The sequence below is a fragment of the Babylonia areolata genome, chromosome 20, assembly GCF_041734735.1.
Source record: "Babylonia areolata isolate BAREFJ2019XMU chromosome 20, ASM4173473v1, whole genome shotgun sequence".
NCBI classification, from domain to species: domain Eukaryota; kingdom Metazoa; phylum Mollusca; class Gastropoda; order Neogastropoda; family Buccinidae; genus Babylonia; species Babylonia areolata.
In genome coordinates, this window is record NC_134895.1 from 8,632,733 (window position 1) to 8,652,732 (window position 20,000).

Below are 20,000 nucleotides of genomic sequence, written 5' to 3' on the forward strand. Positions count from 1 at the left end.
ACACACACACACACACACACACACACACACACACACACACACACACACACACACACACACACACACACTGGTGTGCGAGCACGATTTGGTTTAAACAAAACTTTATTCAGTAAACATGTCGCACATGTACAGACAGACAGCGGAGCAACAACGAGCTAACAGCTTATATCGTGCTCAGGAAGAGCACGATTTGCAAGTCCTTTGATGAACTGGGTCGATCCACGCCTCTCCCCTCCCACACCCCACCCCGTACCCCCACCCTCACCCCTACCCCTCTCTCTGTTTTTGCCAAGAACGGCTCCTTGACCCGCCTGCCTGCCCACTTTCCAGATCTTCATCGATCGTTCGATTAAGTGACCGGCCGATCACTGTGAGGGAATACAGAATGATATTGAACTGAGGATTATTTGTGAACCCAGGCCTTCCTTTTTTCTTCTTTTTTTTTTGGTATCAGTCATGTCAGCAGGTTTGTCACAAGGCGTGTGTGTGTGTGTGTGTGTGTGTGTGTGTGTGTGTGTGTGTGTGGCTTTGGCTGGAACAATGCGAGTTGTGACAATGCAGACACAATACAAATGATGATGGTGAGGTAGGGTGTAATATGGGTTGGTGTGTGTGTTTGGAGGGCAACTGGAACCACCGCAGTTTTCTGGAGCTGTGAAACACCCATAGTCTTGATGGTGGTGATACGATTTCTTGCACTGGGTCCGTGTATGTCGTTGTGTGTGTTGTGTTGTAGTTGGACAGGACACGTTGTTCGCATGACAGACAGCAGGATCCCGAAGATGCTACTGTATGGCCAGCTGAAGGAAGGCCACCGCGAACTTGGAAGACCCTGCAAGCGCTTCAAGGACACCTTGAAGACAAACCTCAAAGCCTGTGACATAGACATCGCTTCCTGGGAAATTGATGCCCTTGACCGCTCTCGCTGGAGGGCACTGTGCTCTAGTGGCATAAAGACGTTTGAAAACAAGAGAACGCTGGCCATCAAGGAGAATCGTGAGCGAAGGAAGCAGGGCTCAACTTCTGGAGACTTTTGCAACACCTGTGGGAAGTGCTGCACATCCAGAATCGACCTCTTCTCCCATATGAGGACACACACCGACAGATAAGCCTGCCTGCCTACTCATCGGTCGGTCCGACGGGAGACTCCATCATGTTGTAGTACTCGTCAGTTTTACGTATATTAAATCTGATATAAGACGTTTGAAAAAATTCATTTTTTTAAGTCATAGTGGTAGGTTTGTTACACGCGCATGCGTGTGTGTATGTGTGTGTGTCTGGTCAAATGGTTAGATGTCATTGTGATGTTTTAGTGCAGCAGTATAAAAAGCCAGAAGATGATGGGTGCGATGGTCAAATGTTCAGAGCTCTGGATTCTGGCCCGAGTTTCCTGAGTTCGATCCCCGGGCGTCGCACCTGGTGGGTTAAGGGTGGAGACTTTCCCGATCTCCAGGTCAACAGTGCAGATCTGCCAGTGCCTGAACCCCCTTGGTGTGCACGCAGAAGATCAAATACGCACGTTAAAGTAATACTGTAGGATTTATTGTTGGATAACTAAACATGACATCGACATACCGAGTTAGCTGTGCGTTCACGGTCATTGTTAGCCTAATTCTGTGTCTTAAGGTGTATTACGAACGGCATACCGTACGCGCGCGCGCGTGTGTGTGTGATGCAGTTATCCGAAACTGGCTACAAATTTGTGAACACAAGAAGAATGAAGTAAAAGCTTGGTGGCCCAATGAACAGGTGGAGAGAGCTTTGCCACATGTTCGCCAGAAGGTTTAGTTGACCCCAACAATTGGACTTGCTGGTATTTCGAGCCTGTTGTCTGTGTGTCTGAATTTCTCTCTGTCGCCTATCTCATGCTGTCTCTTTGTGTCTGTATGTCTGTTTGTCCATCTCTGCCTCTCTCTCTTCCTCTCAGCCTGTCTCCGCCTCTCTCTCTCTGAGATATGTATGATAGTCAGTCGTGTTCAGCTATGACCATCAGAACATCAGAGAAGGCTACTGCTGTCCCGACTGTCTGGGCGAAAGTTTGATAATTGTGGAGAGTGTCTTCCTCAAGTTACGTCCCCACTCTCTGTGCCGAGAGCGCTTCAGGACAGGAAGGCTATTTTGTTTGGATACGCGAAATACACATATTTATCTGTATGTTGATTTTCCCTATTGTACTCCCTTTCCCTTATTGTGTATTAGCCCGTGGCCTTCACAATTCAACCTGTGTCAGTGTCTATATTCTTTGAGAAAACAACAGAAAAATGAGGCCAGCTGAGAGTGTGTGGTGATGTTGTGGTTTCAGAGTGCAGCAGTATGAACAGCACAAGCAGAAGTTGATGTCCCTAAAGGTAAGACACACAAACATGATCTGTCGCGCGCACGCGCGTTTGTGTGTGTGTGTGTGTGTGTGTGTGTGTGTGTGTGTGTGTGTGTGTGAAATAATTATGTATCTCTCATCAGCATTGTTTCCCTTCGTGTAGTTTTATTTGTTTTTTTCCTATCGAAGTGGATTTTTCTACAGAATTTTGCCAAGAACAACCCTTTTTGTTGCCGTGGGTTCTTTTACGTGCGCTAAGTGCATGCTGCAAACGGGACCTCGGTTTATCGTCTCATCCGAATGACTAGCGTCCAGACCACCACTCAAGGTCTAGTGGAGGGGGAGAAAATACGGCGGCTGAGCCGTGATTCGAACTAGCGCGCTCACATTCTCTCGCTTCCTAGGCGGACGCGTTACCTCTAGGCCATCACTCCACATATTATTATTATTATTATTATTAACATTATTATTGTGATTATTGTCAGCACCATTATCATTATTTGACGGTGCTGACCTCATTTTCACTTGATTTCATTCCTCTGCCTGTGCTTCAAGGCACTGCATGCATACTGTCCCAGCGACGCCTCACCCCTTGGTTCCAAGCAACAGAATGGCTTGTCATTGTTCCGGTCCTGCTCCCTCTGTGTGTGTGTCTCTCTCTGTCTCTCTCTCTCTCCCTCCCTCCGTCATTTTCTCGCCCAGTAGCGGCAAAATCTCTCCCTAGTTCTTTTGTGCGACTCTCGGCCTTTTATTGCACGGTCTTTTGTCCACCACGAAGAAAGGATCACAGAGAGAGAGAGGAGAGAGAGAGAGAGAGAGAGAGGGTGGGGGGTGTGTGTGTGTGTGAGAAAAACAGAGAGAAGGGGGAGAGAGAGAGAGACAGAGAAACATAGTTGACAGGCTGTATCTTCTTTTATCGGCCTGAGAAATTGTTTGCAGTGGATTGTAATTGTGATTGTGATTTTTTTTTTTGTTTTTTTTGGTCTGTGTCTTTTCAAATTAAACTATACAATATCGACTTCATGAATATCTATCTATCTATCTATTCCAGTGAGGCGTCGAAAGCTAGATTTTGGTAATGGTGATTAGAAATTAATGATTAGCAATGGTGCCGTTGAAATAGTATTGTTGTTTTTTTTTGTTTTTTTTTTTACTTTTGTCACAACAGATTTAGAAAAAGCAGATTTTTTATCCATAATTTTGCTAGAGTCAACTCTTTTGTTGAACTCGTGGACACTCGCATCCAAGTCGGACGCATGATTGCTGGACCACCGTCCGGATCCATTGTTCTCAGACTTTGTGGTGACAGTGTGTCCGATAAACACTGTGAGGGGCCAGGGAAGAAAAATACGCTGTGCTGACTTTTTTTTTTCAAAAGCACGCGATTTGATCGGCTTGTTTACAGTTCAAGGCGTTACGTTTGGGGAAAAAAAAGGATGATTTCTTACTGTGTTTGCAAAATTTGCTGCCTTCTGTGTCTCTTTCATTTTCATTATAATTATTTTTTTAAAAACTATTTTCCTTGTTTGTGTACTTTGTTTATTTTGTTTATTCGTTTTATTTCATTTCAGTTTAATGTTCTATACCTACCTATGGAAAACTCTCAAGACCTGACAAGCGCCTTGGGTTCACACGAATGTCAGGCATCTGCCCGCCCCCCCCCCCCGAAACCCCTCCTTCCTTCCACCTCACCACTATTCTTTTTAAGCAGATGTGGTATAGCGTTTATACACCAGTCCGCACACTTTACGCTTCCTTGAAACTGAAACTGAAACTGAAAACGGGAGTTCGTATTGATTTCATATTTGACAGTGTTAAGTAACGACATATTATAATGATGATGATGATGATGATCTTTTTTTGTTTTTGCCCAGTCTCTTCGCCTGCCTTGCTGTTTTTATAGGATTTTATTTCTTCAAATGTTTGTTTGCCTGAGAAACGGACAGAAGAGTTGTTATATTTATACAGCCATTAACATTCATGCACTTCCGCTTGTGTGTGTGTGTGTGTGTGTGTGTGTGTGGTGTGTGTGTGTGCGTGCGTGCGTGTGTGTGTATGCGTGTGTGTGTGCGTGTACGTGCGTGCGTGCGTGTGTGTGTATATGTGTGTGTGTGTGTGCGTGCGTGCGTGCGTGCGTGTGTGTGTGTGTGTATGTGTGTGTGTGTGTGTGTGTGTGTGTGTGTGCAGGAGAAGAGGCGCCAGCAGGTGACGCAGGAGAACAAACGTCTACAGCTACAACAGGAGAAGCTGGACCTGCTACAACAAGTGGTGGGTCTTCACGAACCGTGTGATAGTGACGCCCTTGTGGTCAAGTTGGTCAGGGCTGGGGTCTTGGTTCCGTGAAGGTTGCGGTGTTCGAGGGATGAGTTGTGGGTGTTTTTACGTGTGTGTGGTCCGTCTGGTGTTCCTAGAGTAAGTCCTGACTGTGTGAAAGAGGGTGACGTCCTGACTGTTGTTCTGGTGTTCCCAGAGGAAGTCCTGACTGTGTGAAAGAGGGTGAAGTCCTGACTGTTGTTCTGGTGTTCCCAGAGGCAGTCCTGGCTGTCTAAGGGGGAGTGAAGTCCTGGCTTTTCTTCTGGCTTTCTGAGAGGACGTCCTGGCTGTCTGAAGAGGACTGAAGTCCTGGCTGTTGTTCTGGCGTTGTGAGACACAGTCCTGGCTATCTAAAGGGGAGTGTAATCCATGCTGTTCTTCTGTTGTTCCAAGAGGCAGTCCTGGCTGTCTAAAGCGCCTATTACACGTACAGGGCGACCGGACAGGTTTCTGGGCCGTAGGCGCAAACCCAAGGCCGAGGAAACCCGATGTATTATTACACGCAACGATCGGCCTGAAGGCGGCTGTACCTCTCAATCAACACACTCTGGGTGAAACCTCACAGTACATGTGTGTGCATCATCTGTTCCTGCTCCAGACAAATATGACTGCTCTTCCTTTTTCAATTCCTTCCTGAACGAACTCCTGAGATTGTTTATTTTTTTGTCACAGTGTCCTTGTTTGCATTTGGATCAAATTCGTGACAAAACTGCACAAGTTTTTCGTAAGCCTTTTCCTTTAATTGTTTGTTGCTGTATTCTTTGGACTTAATTTTCCACAGACACTCCAAAGAACGATACATGCCGATGAAACGCAGAATGCAGTCCTTGGTCCACGACGCCATAATTTTCGATAGACTCAATCACACAAGAAAAATGCACTGCTTGCATTCATGAACTACACAGTGTGGGTGGGTCAACGACAGTAGGGTACAGACAGAATCGTCAATGATGAAATGCATGTCAAAAAAGAGACAGGAAATGAAAAGAAAAGAAAAAAGGGTAACTTTTAAAATACAAAACAAAACGAGTCCCACGCGAGTCATTTGCCTAATTTTGACGCACTGATTCCAAATCTGGCATTATTTTTTTTACCTACGATGTGATTTTCTATAATTTTGAAATTAGTTCTGTTGTCCTGCCTCGGCACACAACAAAAGAAACCGGATGGCCGGATGTCTTGCCTTTTCTTCTGGCTTTCTGAGAAGACGTCCTGGCTGTCTGAAGAGGACTGAAGTCATGGCTGTTTTTCTGGCGTTGTGAGACACAGTCCTGGTTGTCTGAAAAAGGGTGAAGTCATGACTGTTTTTCTGGCGTTCCGGGGGAAGTCCTGGCTGTCTAAGGGGGAGTGAAGTCCTAGCTGCTGTTCTGGCGTTTCGAGAGTTAGTCCTGGCTGTTCCTCTGGCAAGTCCTGGCTGTCTGAAGAGGCGGGGTAGTGAAGTCCTGGCTTTTCTTCTGGCGTTGTGAGACACTGTCTGAAGGGGAGTGATGTCCCGGTCGTTCTAGTGTTCCGAGAGGAAGGTCTGGCACAAGAAAAGCTTGGGAATTTGTGTGTATATTGCTTCGTATTGTGCTGTGTTGTGTGTGTGTGCTGTGCTCTGTGTGTGTGTGTGTGTGTGTTTGTGTGTGTCTGTGTTTGTGTTGTGTTCTCTGTGTTCTCTCTCTCTCTCTCTCTCTCTCTCTCTCTCTCTCTGTGTGTGTGTGTGTGTGTTTTGTTCGACCTGTGTTTCTTGTCATTGTTTTTTTCATGTATTTAAATCATTTATGGTTTTTTTTTTAAGATTTCATGTTTCGTTAAAAAATCCGAAAGGATTTGCAAATGTGTGTGTGTGTGTGTGTGTGTGTGTGTGTGTGTGTGTGTGTGTGTGTGTGTGTGTATGTGTGTGTGTGCGTGCGTGCGTGCGTGTGTGCAGTACAAGGAGCAGGAAGGTGGTCAGTCTCAGGAACAGTTCTCCCTCAACGTGGCCAAGCAGAAAGAGGAGATCGACAAACTGGAGGAGATTGTCTTCAGGTGGTTTGTCTCTCCCCTGTCTGTCTGTCTGTCTCTCCGTTTGTCCGTCTGTGTATTTGTCGATTTTTCTGTATCTGCATTTGTCAGTTGGTCTGTCTATCTGTCTGTGTTTTTGTCGATTCGTCTGTCTGTCTGTCTCTGTGTTTGTTTGTTTGTCTTTTGTTCTTTCTGTCTATGTCAGATTGTTCAATAGCGCGTATGAGAGCTTAGGCATCGTGCGCCATCTTGTTTGCTGTCTCTGTCTGTCACTCAGTCTGTCTGTCTGTCTTTCTCTGTCTCTATTCCTGTGTCTTTGTCTCCCTCTTTTGAACACACACACACACACACACACACACACACACACACACACACACACACACACACACGATTCCCTCTGCCATCACATCTCACGAATATGTCGGGTGTTAATCTCACAGACAGACAGACAGACAGACAAAGGAGTGAAGTGACAGCGTGACAGCCTCCTCAGTGGATGTAATGAACGAACTTGTGCTGAACTAGTATTCCCGTTTCATTTGTGGATCAGCGTAGTTTCTTCGCTTTTTCATAATCATTACTTTTTTTTTGTCTTTTGGTTTTTAACGAAACAGATCTACTCTTTTAACTCTCTCCATACGAACGGCGAAAGAAACGACGTTAACAGCGTTTCACCCCAATTACCACCATCAAAATATTACAAGCGGAAGGCTCTTATACTGAAGAGGTGAATGTTGACAAAGAATACCACAATTCTGACGACGGAAGCTAAAGTTTGGGTCATTCAGACACCCACTGGACATCCGAGGGGTCTGTGTAGAGGAGAAGAGAGGGCTGGCCGTACTGAGTGAGTTAAAGAAGTTATTTTTGATAAGAACAAATGAGCACGTCCTACTGGTGATGGTTGATGCAATTTTCATCAGCACATGAGAGTAGCCGGACTACAAACAAAACGATTTCCCTTTCCATTCATTCATTCGTTTAATCATTGATTTGATTGATTCGTTCGTTCATTCATTCATTCATCCACTCATTCATTTATTCACTCATTGACATATTCATTCATAAATTCACTCACTCACTCACTCACTCACTCTCTCGCTCACTCACTCACTCACTCACTCACTCACTCACTCACTCACTCACTCACTCACTCTCTCGCTCACTCACTCACTCACTCACTCACTCTCTCGCTCACTCAATCATTCACATGTTCACGCACTCATCATTCGTTCATCCCACCTTTCTTTCTGTCTGTCTGTCTATCAGACTGAAGAAGGAACACGAGAAGGTCCGGCAGGAGACAGTGAAGATCATCCTGGCGGAACAGAAACTGAACGCAGACATCGTCACCATCAAGAAAGACACAGATGAACTCAACAAGGTAACAGCACCTTGAAAATGTGCTGTGCTGTGCTGTGCTAGCTGTGTTGTGCTGTCCTGAGCTGTGCTGTGTTGTACTGTGCTGTCCTGAGCTGTGCTGTCCTGTGCTGTGCTGTGCTGTCCTGTATTGTGCTGAGCTGTGCTGTCCTGAGCTGTGCTGTCCTGAGCTGTGTTGTGCTGTGCTAGCTGAGCTGTGCTGTCCTGTGCTGTGCTGTCCTGAGCTGTGTTGTGCTGTCCTGTATTGTGCTGAGCTGTGTTGTCCTCAGCTGTGCTGTGCTGTCCTGAGCTGTGTTGTGCTGTCCTGTATTGTGCTGAGCTGTGCTGTCCTGAGCTGTGCTGTCCTGTGTTGTGCTGTGCTGTGTTGTGCTGTCCTGTCCTGTGCTGTGCTGTCCTGAGCTGTGTTGTGCTGTGCTGTGCTGTCCTGAGCTGTGTTGTGCTGTCCTGTATTGTGCTGAGCTGTGCTGTCCTGAGCTGTGCTGTCCTGTGTTGTGCTGTCCTGTGCTGTGCTGCCCTGTCCTGAGCTGTGCTGTCCTGTGTTGTACTGTGCTGTGTTGTGCTGTCCTGTCCTGTGCTGTGCTGTCCTGTGTTGTGCTGTGCTGTGTTGTGCTGTCCTGTCCTGAGCTGTGCTGTCCTGTGTTGTGCTGTCCTGTGTTGTGCTGTCCTGTCCTGAGCTGTGCTGTCCTGTGTTGTGCTGTCCTGTGTTGTGCTGTCCTGTCCTGTGTTGTGCTGTGCTGTACTGTGTTAGCTGAGTTGTGCTGTGCTGTGCTGTGCTGTGCTGTCCTGTCCTGTCCTGTGCTGGTTTGCATTGTATAGCATTGCATTGCTTTGTGTTGTATTATGTTGTGTTGCGCTGAATTTGTGTGTATTTTGTTGTATTGCATTATGTTGTTGTATTGTGTTGTATTGTGTTTTGTTTAGATTTTGATTTTGGTGTATTTTGCTGCATTGTTTTGCATTGTGTTGTGTTGTGTTGTATTTCTTGTCACAACAGCAGATTTGAAATCCTCGAAGAGAGTGCGTCACCGTAATGCAGTGCGACCAGGGATTTCATTTGCATTGTGTCTCTTTTTGTCGCCTTTTCTGTTTCATTTCTTCCTTTTTTCTTCTTTTTTTCTGACGGCAAGGAGAGGACAGGGGTTACTCTTTTATTCCTTTTTCCCTATTCTTTTTTTTCTGTTTTTTTTTCCCTTCCATTCTTTCGTTATTCCTTTCATTCTGTGTCGATGCCTTCCTTCCTATATTCAGCAGAAACATCAGCAGGATCCAAATTTCTGTTTGTTTTTCCTTCAGGAAGGACAGACAATGTAGAGAACGCTCATTTCGATCCGTCTCACAGTTGCTTCCCTTAGATCGTTGTTGAGAATTCATCCTCCACCTCTCATCCCCTCTCTCTCTCTCTCTCTTTCACTCTCTTTGTCTCTCTGCACGCTGGCTTTATCACCAGTATTACAAGTATTCATTATCAGGGGCAGCAGGTAATAAACACCAGCAATATGGTATAGATATGTGAAAGACACAAGATAGTAAATTGCAGCAGAGAAGCAGCAGCAGTATTAGAATAGAAATACTGATATGTAAGTAAATGTCTGTCGTGTTTTCAAGTCAGATAACAAATGGAGTTATAAGCTTTGGGACTAGTTCTTGTGAAACGCTAATTGGGGAATAAATGGAAATGGAAATACCAGCAATTAAAAAAAACAAAAAACGTGTGTGTGTGTGTGTGTGTGTGTGTGTGTGTGTGTGTGTGTGCTCGCGTGTGTATGGTTGTGTGTGTGTGTATGTACGTGTGTGTGTCTTTGTGTGTGTGTGCGTGCGTGTGTGTGTGTGTGTGTGTGTGCGCGCGCGCGGGCGCTTGTGTGTATGCTTGCATGTGCTGACTGTATGAGGTATATATGTGTGTAATTGTGTCAGCTTCTTATGACTCCTTATCACATTTCGGTTTGTGACTTGCCTTATTTTTTTTTTTTATCCTGTCATTTCAAAGGATTCACCAGTATTAGCTGTGCGACTGAAGTGACAGGTTAACAACGGCCGCTGTTTGCCAGACTAGGATTCTTACTCACCTTCGGAGAGAACAATTATTGAAAAAAGAATTCCTCTTCTTTTCCATTCAGAGTGTTAGCGGTCATAATTTTGTCGTCAGAAGCTCCACGAATGACGTGCTGGAACATAGAGTGGTTCTTTGCTCATTGCATTACCGGTATTGCGCGTGCGTTGTTGGACGGTCGCTTTTTGTCGTTTTTATTTTATTTTTTATTGTTTTGTTTTGTTTTGTTTTGTTTTAATAGTGAATTGTGAAGTAATGCTAAATTTTCATCTTTCCTACGTTTGGGACATAAATGATGTTAATATCGGTTTAGTAATTTTGAAACAATGATCGTTGTTTCTTTCGTTTTTTTTCCATTGTTTATTATGTATTTATTTTCATTCGTTTTTCGTATTAAGTGGTTGATTGATCAGGTGGGTTTTTTTGTCAGTATATTTGATATGTTCATTCGTTATACTTATTATTTTTTGTGGATTTATTTATTTATATATTCATCTGTTTGTTACTTTGTGTGTGTTTTTTGTTGTTGTTCGTGTGTTTTGAAGTTTCTTATGTGTGTCTTTTTTCCAATCACTTTTTTCATTGAATAATTATTATTGACAACAGCCAGGATCCATATTCCCCGATCACCATTCTGTCCCCCTTTCCTGACCTGAGTCGTTGGTCTCCAAGTCAGAACATGATACTCATTGTTTTGGTTTGTTTCGTTTTGCTTATTTCTTATAATGATGATTTGTTTGTTTGTTTGTTTGTTTGTTTTTGTTGTTGTTGACTCACTTGTTTTTGTTTAATCGCTGAAAATGTCTGTATAAGTTTATCACGGAAGTCGTTTTCTTTTCTTTTCGTTGTGTGTGTGTGTGTGCGTGTGTGTGTGTGTGTGTGTGCGTGTCTGTGTGTGTGTGTGATTGTGTGTGTGTGTGTGTGTGTGAGTGTGTGTGTGTGTGTCCTGTGTGTGTGTGTGTGTGTGTGTGTGTGTGTGAGTGTGTGTGTGTGTGTGTGTGTGTGTGTGTGTGTGTGTCCTATGTGTGTGTGTGTGTGTCCTGCGTGTGTGTGTGCGTGTGTGTGAGTGAGTGTGTGTGTGTGTGTGTGTGTGTGTGTCCTGTGTGTGTGTGTGTGTGTGTGTGTGTGTGTGTGAGTGTGTGTGTGTGTGTGTGTGAGTGAGTGTGTGTGTGTGTCCTGTGTGTGTGTGTGTGTGTGTCCTGCGTGTGTGTGTGCGTGTGTGTGAGTGAGTGTGTGTGTGTGTGTGTGTGTGTGTGTGTGTGTGTGTGTGCTGTGTGTGTGTGTGTCCTGTGTGTGTGTGTGTGTGTGTGTGTGCGCGTGTGAGAGAGAGAGAAAGTGTGTGTGTGTGTGTGTGAGTGTGTGTCTGTCCTGTGTGTGAGAGAGAGAGAGAGAGTGTGTGTGTGTGTGTCACTGTGTGTGTGTGTGTGTGTCTGTCTGTCCTCTGTGTGTGTGTGTGTGTGTGTGTGAGAGAGAGAGAGAGAGAGTGTGTGTGTGTGTGTGTGATATTATTGTTATTATTGTTGTTGCTGTTGGAATCGCTACACAACATTACACTCGATACTGATCAATGCAAAAGTGGATTGATTTCCCCACCCTTATGATAGTGGACTTGTGAGTGGACAGTGCACTGTTTCCGTTTGAAGGTGGTGTCAGAGCCGGCGGACTGATCCTTATGCGCTACACCACATCTGCTTAAAAAAAAACGAAGATAAAATAAATAAACAAAGATAAGAAGGAGCAGACGCTTGATGTTCGTGTAAACCTTACGCGCTCACCAAGCCTTGAGAGCATGCCATAGGTTTGTGTGGAACAGTAACATGTATAGGGGGGTGTGTGTGTGTGGGAGGGGGTCGGGGGGGGGGGGGGGGGGGGGGACAGCGATTATGATTACAGTGTACTGTGAACAGTGTGTAATGGCGGGTCTCACTGTGTGTAACCCCCCCATAAAGCCAGCTGAGCTGATGAATCATGCAGAGAAAGAGACAGAGGCCGGGAGAGAGATGCATAGAGAGAGGGAGACAAAGAGAGACAGGGAGCGACATAGAGATAGACAGAGAGAGGGAAAGATACAGATAGAGACATAGAGAAAAATACAGATAGAGAAAGGGAAAGAGGGTTAGAGAGGGAGATACAGAGAAAGATAGAGACAGAGGGGGAGGGGGGGGGAGGGACTTATAGAAACACAGAGAAAGAAAGGCAGTGGGAGCAAAGAGACAGACAGACATAGAAAGAGACAGAAACACACAGAGAATCGACTGCCCCAAACAGTTGTGTCGACGCTGCAGGTGTTTCACATATTATGTTATTAGAGCTGTAGTACAACTCCGTTCAGCAGTTATTGACCCACCGGACACACACACACACACACACACACACACACACACACACACACACACAGAGCTATACACAGTCTTGCAATGTGTTGGCCTGACTCATCAGAGTGACTTCATCAGAGAAACATCAGACTGCCCAGGACACAACACAGTCAAGTAAGTTTGGGAGAAGTTACCTCTTTCTTTTTTTTTAGTTCGTTTTTTTTTATGAAGAATATCACTGATACAGTTAATTTTTTAGGAAGAATATCACAGATATAGTTCGTTTTCTTAGGAAGAATATCACAGAATATGACTGTATATCACTGAGAGGTTGAGTTGTTTTCCAGTCGGTAAGTATCACTGATACAGTTAATTTTTTAGGACGAATATCACAGATATAGTTAGTTTTCTTAGGAAGAATATCACTGAGAGGTTGGGGGTGTTTTCCAGTCGGTAAGTATCACTGATATAGTTCATTTTTTAGGAAGAATATCACAGATATAGTTCGTTTTCTTAGGAAGAATATCACAGAATATGACTGTATATCACTGAGAGGTTGGGGTGTTTTCCAGTCGGTAAGTATCACTGATATAGTTCATTTTTTAGGAAGAATATCACAGAATATGACTGTATATCACTGAGAGGTTGGGGTGTTTTCCAGTCGGTAAGTATCACTGATATAGTTCATTTTTTAGGAAGAATATCACAGATATAGTTCGTTTTCTTAGGAAGAATATCACAGAATATGACTGTATATCACTGAGAGGTTGGGTTGTTTTCCAGTCGGTAAGTAGTATAAGCGTCCAAAACACCGTGATAAGAAGACAGAAGTACAGTTGTAGTGCGCGAGGAACAAGCTGACCGGAACAATGTGGTGTCGGGTCATCGCACGACGGGCTAGTCGCTGTTGAGTCCTTGGTTTAAACATTTTTCAGTATCAAGAAACAAGGTGAAACACAGCGTTCAATTAAGAACACTTAAGCAACAACAAGCCTGAGCTTATTATATCGTGCTCGTCCATATGTAACAAGCAATACACAAACGCAGTGGCGAAAATACACACATTATTTGATAATGAAAAGAAAGTTGAAGTGCAAGACAAAACTAAACAAGAAAAAACAAACAAACAAACACACACAAAAACCCACACCACCAAACACACCAGACGTCCTTCTGTTGATGCTGGTCATGGTGTTGTGTTCATAGCAGACAGACAGACAGATAGACAGACAGATACAGACACTGACAGACAGACAGATACAGACAGACACTGGCAGACAGGCAGATACAGACAGACACTGGCAGGCAGACAGACAGATACAGACAGACAGATAGATACAGATAGATAGATAGATAGATACAGACAGACAGATAGATACAGACAGATAGATACAGATAAATACAGATATATAGATAGATAGATATGTAGACAGATAGATACAGACAGACAGATAGAGACAGACAGACAGACAGATAGATATATAGATAGGCTCTGAATAAGTATCAATAAAAAATATATGATAAAGATAATAATTGTTGTTGTTGTTGTTATTCTTGTTGTTAGGCGCTTAAAGCGCCTGTCTCGGGTCAGAAGCCAGACTCCACGCACAGTCATTTGAACACCAGACTCCTTGCCTTGGAAGAGCCAACTCTGGCAGCTGTCTTTGGGCGCTTATCATTCGTTTCCTGTGTCAGTCTGTCAGGCTTTCAATAACGCGACACAAACACATGAATATTAGAGTAGGTTTATCTTCAGAATTTAGCCAGGGACAAGCATTTTTGTTGCCGTGGGTTCCTTAACGTGCGCAAAGTGCATGCTGCACACGGCACATTGCTTTATCATCTCATCGGATCGAATGACTAGTGTCCAGACCACGACTCAAGGTCTAGTGGAGGGAGAGAAAATACTGGCAAGAGTAGGATTCGACCCCTTTCAGATTTTCTCGCTTCTTAGGCAGACGTGTTACCACTAGGCCACCAGCCCACGTAACCGTCTCTCAAGAATATACTGGCGTCCAAGTAAGACGAAAAGACCGCACGCGCGTTTGAACATAATCCTGCGATTAATGGGGATGTATCTAAGGTTCGAAATATTTCGCTTTTCCACTTCTGAACAATAAGATATTTTTTTCTCTTTTGGAATGTGCATGGTAGGAAGGTTTTGTTGTTGTTGTTTTTGTTGTTGTTTTTTTCCATTTCTTACCGAAAAGATAAAACTGGCAGTACTTTTTACACTCTACTCACCTAACTTCGCCTACAGTGGTTTCTGTTGTTGAATAGCCTGTGGCTTTTGCTGAATCAAAACAGGAGTGGATTGGTGGAGTGTTTTTTAAAATAATTATTATTTTATGTTATTTATTTATTTATTTATTTATTATTTGTTTATTTATTTACACATATCGTTGCATGCTTAAATCTCCACCCGCTGTGATCAGGATCTGTCGAGATCTGACCCCAAACGACATGTTTCGCTCACACTCACAGATCTAACTAACGTGACATGGTGGCCGGTGTTTCAGAGGCTAGGAAAGTGTCACACCCACAGATCTAACTAACGTGACATGGTGACCAGTGTTTCAGAGGCTAGGAAAGTGTCACACCCACAGATCTAACTAACGTGACATGGTGACCGGTGTTTCAGAGGCTAGGAAAGTGTCACACTCACAGATCTAACTAACGTGACATGGTGACCAGTGTTTCAGAGGCTAGGAAAGTGTCACACCCACAGATCTAACTAACGTGACATGGTGACCAGTGTTTCAGAGGCTAGGAAAGTGTCACACCCACAGATCTAACTAACGTGACATGGTGACCGGTGTTTCAGAGGCTAGGAAAGTGTCACACTCACAGATCTAACTAACGTGACATGGTGACGGATGTTTCAGAGGCTAGGAAAGTGTCACACCCAGAGATGTAACTAACGTGACATGGTGACCGAGGCTAGGAAAGTGTCACACTCACAGATCTAACTAACGTGACATGGTGACGGATGTTTCAGGGGTTAGGAAAGTGTCACACCCACAGATCTAACTAACGTGACATGGTGACCGATGTTTCAGAGGCTAGGAAAGTGTCACACCCACAGATCTAACTAACGTGACATGGTGACGGATGTTTCAGAGGCTAGGAAAGTGTCACACCCACAGATCTAACTAACGTGACATGTGACCGATGTTTCAGAGGCTAGGAACGTGTCACACTCACAGATCTAACTAATGTGACATGGTGACGGATGTTTCAGAGGCTAGGAACGTGTCACACTCACAGATCTAACTAACGTGACATGGTGACGGATGTTTCAGAGGCTAGGAACGTGTCACACCCACGCCACTAAAGATCCAGATCCCTTCCACCAACTGTATGAACAGAGGAAAGGTAGGTCTGTCTCTCTGTCTCTTTCTGTCTGACCGTCCCTCCCTGTTTCTGTGTCTGTCTCTCTGTCCCTGTCTCTCTCTCAGTCTCTCTCTCTGTCTGTCTCTGTATCTCACTCTATGTCTCTGTCTGTCACTGTCTCTGCCTCTCTCTGTGTCTGTGTGTGTGTGTGTGTGTGTATGTCTGTCTGTCTGTCTGACTGTCCCTGTCTGTTTCTGTGTCTCTCTGTGTGTATCCTTCTGTCCCTGTTTCTCTCTCAGTCTCTGTCTATGTGTCTCTCTGTCTCTGTATCTCACTCTGTCTCTGTCTGTCAGTCACTGTCTCTGTCTGTCTCTGTCTCTCTCTCTCTGTCTCTGTCTGTCCCTGTTTCTCTCTCAGTCTCTGTCTATGTGTCTCTCTGTCTTGTATCTCACTCTGTCTCTGTCTGTCTGTCTGACTGTCTCTGTCTGTTTCTGTGTCTCTCTCTCTGTCTCTGTCTGTCAGTCACTGTCTCTGTCTCTCTTTTATTTCTGTTTCATTTTATTCGTTTTGCACCTACTATGTCACTAGAGCTTTACAGCTAATGACATCAAACATTTCAGTGTTCAGTGCTGTCTCTCTGTTCAGTGTTCAGTGCTGTCTCTCTCTCTCTCTCTCTCTCTCTCTCTCTCTCTCTCTCTCTCTCTCTCTCTCTCTCTCTCACACAGAGATTTGACATGTCCTGTGTATAGATGTCCTGAAGGAGTGGTGCAAATATTTTGTATTCAAATGCCCAGTGCAGACAGACTTACGGCAAAAATATATTCCTATAAAACATTACCATTAACAGGCTTGTTTTGCTTTTGATATAAAGAAATGAAAACATATTTTAAAAAAAAAAAAATTAAATAAAAAAAATAAAAAAATCTTGCATTCATTTTGTACAAGACCTTCAAAAGAAGGTGTGAGTTGTGAAATGAGAGCGTGTGGAAATTATGCATGAATGTATGTGTCTGACATGTGGTTGATGCGTATTGCAAGCTATACCCTCTTCAAATGGGACCGTGAGCTTTTCTTGAACTAAATCATCGTTATCGCTATTGTTCTCTCTCTCTTTCTCTCTGTGTTGTGTGTGTGTGTGTGTGTGTGTGTGTGTGTGTGTGTCTGTGTCTATGTGACGGGATAAATAGGTGGAAATATCCAAACTGTTGCGTAACTCAGACCCAGGATCTTAAAGTCCCCTCTCTTCTCACATGACTGATCTGACTGCACTGACGATGTCGTCACTCTCGTCCAGAGATGCTGACGTAACACGTAATACTCACGATTCGAAAGTTGTACAATAGCCGACTGTGGGTATTAATGTGACTGCGTGCATGTGTATGATACGAGTAAAAAAAAAAAAAAAAAAAAGAAAAGAAAAGAAAACAACTGCAGCAAACACACACACACACACACACACACACACACACGAACACACACACACACACACACACACACGCAGACATACACGCGAACACACACACACACACACACACACACACACACTTTCTCTCTGTCTGTCTTTGTCTCTGTCTGTCTCTGTCTCTCACAAACACACAAACCATTATGTCCTGTCATTATTTCAACTCTCTCCTAATCCCCCTGCACCCCCCCCCCCCCAACCCCCTCCCTCCAGAGAAACGGCAAGGTTCCACCATCAAAGACCTGGACAAGATCGAGGTCTCCTTACCTTTCACCTTTAACCCTTTTGACCCCGGGCTCGACCAACACGTCCTGGCCCAAGGGGCGCAACTTTTCGCCGCCGGCAAGGGCAACAACCACGGCGGCAGCAAGGGAGGGCAGTGGCAGAGCGTGATGGACAGACTGGCAGGGTTCGGGGAGGGGTTCGAGTCCACGCTGGCGCCCTGTGGCAAGGGTGCTGGGGAGGGGGCGGACGACGTGGAGGAGGATCCTGTGTTCAAAGAGATATCTGGTGAGAGGGAGGTGGAGGGTGTGGTGTGGTGTGCGTGGTGTGTGTGTGTGTGTGTGTGTGTGTGTGTGTGTGTGTGTGTGTGCGTGCGTGTGTGTGTGTGTGTGTATGGAGGGAGAATTAGCTTGCATGTGTAAATATCATGTTGCAGAACACATAATTTATGCTCACAATTGTCTTGTAAGAAAGTTGGCAAGTTTTGACGGAACTTTGTTCTTCTTCCTCTTCTTCTTCTTCTTCTTCCTCTTCTTCTCTCCTCCTCCTCCTCCTCCTTCTTCTTCTTCTTCTTCTCCTCCTTCTTCTTCTGTTTTCTTTTTCTTCTTTCTTTCTTCTTCTCCGCCTTCTTCTCTTCCTGTTCCTTTTCCTTCTTCTTCTTCTCCTCCTCCTCCTCCCCCTCCTCCTCTTCCTCCTCCTCCTCCTCCTCCTCCTTCTTCTTCTCCTCCTCCCCCTCCTACTTCTCCTCCTCTCCCTCCTCCTCCTTCTTCTCCCCCTTCTCCTCCTCCTCCTTCTTCTCATCATCCTCCTCCCCCCTCCTCCTCCTCCCCCTCCTCCCCCATCTCCTCCTTCTTGGCAGGTGGACTTGGCAGGGGTCAGCCCAGTGTTGTAGCGTTTTGTTTGTGGACTGAACATGTGATGCACAGTTTGATTTCCTGGTCATCGATTCGACTTTGTCGATCGTGACGGTTTGCTGTGTGTGTGTGTGTGTCTGTGTCTGTGTCTGTGTGTTGTGTTGTGGTGTGTGTGCGTGTGTGTGTGTGTGTGTGTGTGTGTGTGTGTGTGTGTGTGTGTGTGTGTGTGTGTGTGCAGTCTCCATGGACACGGAGAGGTGGCTGGGCTACCAGTGGGGGCCGGAGGACGAGGAGGGGGTGCTGGGGCTCAGTGGTCCAGACACGGAGGAGCTGCAGGAGAAACTGCTGACCTTGCGGGCGGAGCTCCGGAAACTGAATGAACCGGGAACCCGGCTCGTCTTTGTGAGTATTGGGGTGTGGTGTGGTGTGGTGTGGTGTGGTGTTGTGTGGTCGCGTATGGTGTGGTGTGGTCACGTGTGGTGTGGTGTGGTGTGGTATGGTGTAGTGTAGTGTGGTGTTGTGTGGTGTGATGTGTTGTGTGGTCGCGTATGGTGTGGTGTTATGTGGTGTGGTGTGGTGTTTTGTGATGTTTAGTGGTGTTATGTGGTGTTGTGTGGTGTGGTGTTATGAGGTGTTGTGTGATGTGGTGTTGTGATGTGATGTTTACTGGTGTTATATGGTGTGGTGTGATGTGATGTGGTGTGATGTTGTGTGGTGTGGTGTGGTGTTATGTGGTGTGGTGTGATATGGTCACGTATGGTGTGGTGTTGTGTGGTGTTGTGTTGTGTGGTGTGGTGTTATGTTTAGTGGTGTGGTGTGGCGTTGTGTGGTGTGATGTGGTTTGGTGTGGTGTGTGGTGTGTTGTGGTGTGGTGTGTTGTGGTGGTGTTGTGTCGTGTGGTGTTATGTGGTGTGGTGGTGTGTGGTGTGGTGTTATGTGGTGTGATGTTATGTGCTGTTTTGTGGCCACATATGGTGTGGTGTGGTGTGATGTGGTGTGTTTTGTGGTGAGGTGTGTTGTGGTGTGTTGTGTCGTGTGGTGTAATGTGGTGTGGTGGTGTGTGGTGTAGTGTCATGTGGTGTGATGTTATGTGCTGTTTTGTGGCCACATATGGTGTGGCGTGGTGTATGTGTCATGATGAGGTGTAGTGTGGTGTACGTTGTGTGATCAGATGTGGTGTGATTTGGAGTGGTGTGGTGGATGTGGTGTGTGGGGATGTGCTGTGCTGTGCTGCTGTCTGTGCTTATTGACGATGAGGGTTCTTCATCTTCTTGTTTTTGGTTCTTCTTCCTCTTTCTCTTCCTCTTTGTGTTTTTTGCTTCTCTGACTTTTCCCCTCTACCTTCTTGTCTTTCTTGTTCTTCTTCTTCTGCTTCTTGTTCTTGTCCTTGTTCTTGTTCTCCTTCTCCTCCTCCTTCTTCTTCGTCTTGTTCTTGTTCTTCTCCTTCTTCTGCTCCTCCTGCTTCTTGTTGTCGTTGTTGTTGTTGTTCTTCTTCTTCTTCTTCTGCTTCTTGTTCTTGTCCTTGTTCTTCTCCTTCTTTTTCTTTTGCTCCTCCTGTCTATCAGAGAGAGAGAGAGAGAGAGAGAGAGAGAGAGAGAGAGAGAGAGAGAGTGAGTGAGTGTTGACGCAGTACGTATGAGCAAGTGAAACCTTTACCTTCTAACACAAAATCCTGACAGTTTTATTACTATAATACACTCCTCTACAGTATGTTCCATTGTTATGGCAGAACCCATATGGCATTATTTCTTGGCCGCTACGTCACTTT

General features: G+C 45.1%; 1 protein-coding gene across 5 annotated transcripts in view; it reads left to right on the forward strand.

The window, feature by feature from the left end:
• The window catches only part of LOC143295010 (uncharacterized), a 191,913-nt gene that overhangs the window by 77,673 nt on the left and 94,240 nt on the right, over positions 1-20,000 (forward strand). For all 5 annotated transcript variants that reach the window (XM_076606544.1, XM_076606543.1, XM_076606545.1 and 2 more), the window contains exons 7-13: positions 2,303-2,348; positions 4,505-4,585; positions 6,543-6,640; positions 7,886-8,000; positions 15,664-15,736; positions 17,370-17,666; positions 18,471-18,634. In XM_076606544.1, coding sequence (XP_076462659.1) covers positions 2,303-2,348; positions 4,505-4,585; positions 6,543-6,640; positions 7,886-8,000; positions 15,664-15,736; positions 17,370-17,666; positions 18,471-18,634 — 874 coding nt within the window. The remainder of the gene's footprint in view (positions 1-2,302; positions 2,349-4,504; positions 4,586-6,542; positions 6,641-7,885; positions 8,001-15,663; positions 15,737-17,369; positions 17,667-18,470; positions 18,635-20,000) is intronic.